Below are 3,288 nucleotides of genomic sequence, written 5' to 3'. Positions count from 1 at the left end.
AAACATGAAGTTTTCGTCTTTATTTGTTACAATATTCATAGATTTCAATGCATTTTGAGTCTCATGTATACTTTTCGGTAATTTTGGATGAAGCAATGAACGAGCATAGTGAATATTTTGTTTGATTAAAATAACGTTGTTTGTTGTGAGAGTTAAAATGTCACCATTTTTAAACTCATTATGTAAAATTTTAGATGGCCGGGCAGAAATATCTTCTACAGCTTTTCTTTTAACAGCATTACTGATTTTCTGTCTAGTAATTACTTGTTCGTCACACTTATCATGATTATGTTCATTGTAGATATCTGACATAACATTATTAGAGGTTAATTTAAAAAAACACTTACACGAGTTTTTACAACATGTCCACCGTTGAACCTCGCCTTGCAACATTTTATGAAAACGAAACTTAAAACCTTCAATAATCCTTATTTCCTTTTGTTTTTCACTAAGCATACACTCCATTTTTCGTAATAATTTAACGTTAAATTATTTTAAACTATTAAGTTATTGATTTAAAAGTAAATATTGTGCGTTCACGAATTATTCGACACGACTGATTGACGAATATCCGTTATTGTTGCATATCCGATACTCCGCTATAATATGATGTGCAAAGTTCAAGGTCGCCATTGGTAGGTAGTTATAACATTTTATCTACACGGACTCAATTCAAAGATATTAAGATAATAAGCGGGACTCAATTCAAACACATAAAAGCACCACGGACTCAATTCAATATCACCCAACGAGTTATAGTTATAGTTTGTAAGCAGCATAAAATTGATTCCGCTATACGCAAATTTTCTGTTTTACATTCGTAAAACGAAGACAATACATACAGAAATGAAATCTTCTTAAGTAAGAAATTTTAAAATGCTACTTGAGAATAATATGGTCGATCAATTTAAATATTTTAATTAAAAAAAAATATCAAGGTTTAGCGCCCTAATTACATTAGTAGACAAATGCCTCAATTGCCTCACGCTTGTCGCGTTCCTGAATAAACGTTATAGCCCTATAGAAAGTAATAAGTATCTATATTATATTAAAAAGAAAGCATATCTATTACACTCGGTGTCTCGGTAACGAAAAGTTAGAAATTACTAATTTTAATGTTTGGTTAGGCAGTTTAAAAATTTGTTAAAAAAAAATAGGTTATGATAATTATAGACATTGATTAAACTCTAATAATCGACAATTTTTTCAGTCTTTCTTTTCTTAGTTTTAGTTTCAGTCTTATTTTTTTAGGAAGTAAATTTTTCTTCACACATTTCTGTTTGGCTTTGTCCTTTTGATTTTAAAAATCGTTTTTGTATGGAGAACTTGTTAAAATTACAGTTTTACTATGTCGAATACTTTTTTCTTTTTCTTTGCTTACTTTCAATAGATTGTTGAGGTACAGGCATTATATCTTTAAGAGATACTTTTTCAAAAGTAGTTGATGGAACCGACTTATTTGTTTTTGGTGTTGATGTAGTTTCTGGATTTACATAAGATTCAAGTTGAATATCATCTAACATTTCTATTTGGATATCTTCTAATAATTCTATTTCAATGTTTTCTATTTGCATGATTTTCAAATTTTCTATTTGCAGGTTATCCATTATATCGTCCTGATTAATGCTTAAAGAATCGTTTTCAATATTATTAAACATTTTTTCATCGATGTTTGTCGTTTCAGTAGCCATAAAATCTACATCTGTAAAAACATCAGGATTTAATGACCATATTCCTGTTTTTTTTTCCAATGCATTGATAGCAGTTGACATAGAAGTAACTAAAGGGTCTATGTAATAAGAGAGTGGTCAACTAGCTGAACGTTTTCTATTGGTTGGCTGTTATCATTGATCATGGGCATCATTTTTCGTCTAAAATATTCAAATCTATGGTTCAAATCACGATTGAAGATATACTAAGGTATGGTTCAAATCCACAGAGTAAGAACTCTTATGTTCAAATCATAGATATTATACCACAGAATTCTGTGAATCTACTTGTAATGTTTAAACGAAAAATGGCTGCTATCACACCAGTTGGCCACTCTCTTATTATATAGGCTATCTAGAAGTAGCTTTAATGTGTTCTAATCCAAAAATGTCAGCAACTTGTTTTACTGTTATGACATTACCTTCATTTTTGCAAAGTCAATTAGTACCTTCTTTATCATAATATGTACTTGAGATGTACTATGTAATATGAGCCATTTGAATCAATGCAATACTCTTGGTATGTGTTGAATGTTCATCTAGTATGAATAAAACTTCTAAAGATAGACTATCTTTAGAAGCATTAGTAAATATGATGAACTTTTCTAACTAACGTTCAAAAATTTCTTTCTGCATCCATCCAGATTTATGAAACTCAGCAAATGATTCATGAGGAGCATTTCACATAAATTCCAAGTTATGCCGTTGTCTAGGTAAAACAAAAAGTGGTGGCATAAAAGAACCGGCTGCACTCATGCATATTTCAACAGTTATTGTCTCATCACGCTCTGCTGAAGTCACTGCGCCTACTCGTTTCCTTTCTTTAGAAGTAATAATTTTTGTTTTGCATTTAGGCAAAGAAAAGGTACCGGTTTCATCACAGTTAAAAATACTGTCAGCACTAAACTTATATGCATCTAATAACTCTCCAAGAAGCTCATGAAACTGACCTATAACAAGTCTATTAAAACCCATAGCTCGTGCAATTGAAGTAGCTTCTGGTTTCCTGAGTGATAGTTCAGGATGTCTTGTCATAAAGCATTTGTATCAATCATAACCAGCCATTTCCTTTTTTTTCTGAAAAATTATTTTTCTTGTTATTTTTAACAACAAGCTGATATGCAATCTTTTTTAAATCCATTGAACTTAGTCCAAATAAACGTCTTTCCATAAGTTGAAGATAGGATACAATTTCAGTTTCTTCAGTACTCGAAAACACTTTAGATATTGGAATTAGTGCTACTTTGTTAACAAAGTCATAACTAGGATCTCAGTTTTTTTGTTTAATCTAAAAAACATTAAATGTATTTGATAGGTATAAAATATAGATAAAATATTGGGGTGTAAATAATATAGTATGATTGTATCTAACCTTTCTTTCTAGAGTGCTTTTAGGGAACATCAAATTTAATACAGGCACTTAGTAATGTCATGCGTTTTTCCATTACTTCTTTCACAGCAATCCTCATATTTTCTGAATCCCAATTTTGGCGTTTACAATTCTGACTTTTGAACGTGGCATATCTAAAAATTTAATTATTTGGAAATTCATAAAAACATAAATAATAAATTATTTAAA

The 3,288-nt window shown here is 30.0% G+C and overlaps 1 protein-coding gene across 1 annotated transcript; it reads right to left on the bottom strand.

The window, feature by feature from the left end:
* Window positions 1-944: 944 nt before the first annotated feature.
* LOC126551901 (uncharacterized) lies at window positions 945-3,288 on the bottom strand. Its single transcript, XM_050206279.1, has 2 exons — window positions 3,082-3,288; window positions 945-2,997 (listed from the first exon to the last, which is right to left on the bottom strand). Exon 2 carries the CDS (start codon window positions 1,770-1,772, stop codon window positions 1,347-1,349), a length of 426 nt encoding a protein of 141 aa, XP_050062236.1. The 5' UTR covers window positions 1,773-2,997; window positions 3,082-3,288; the 3' UTR covers window positions 945-1,346.

Source organism: Aphis gossypii, chromosome X, assembly GCF_020184175.1.
Source record: "Aphis gossypii isolate Hap1 chromosome X, ASM2018417v2, whole genome shotgun sequence".
NCBI lineage: Eukaryota > Metazoa > Arthropoda > Insecta > Hemiptera > Aphididae > Aphis > Aphis gossypii.
This window is presented reverse-complemented; position numbering and strand designations above follow the sequence as displayed.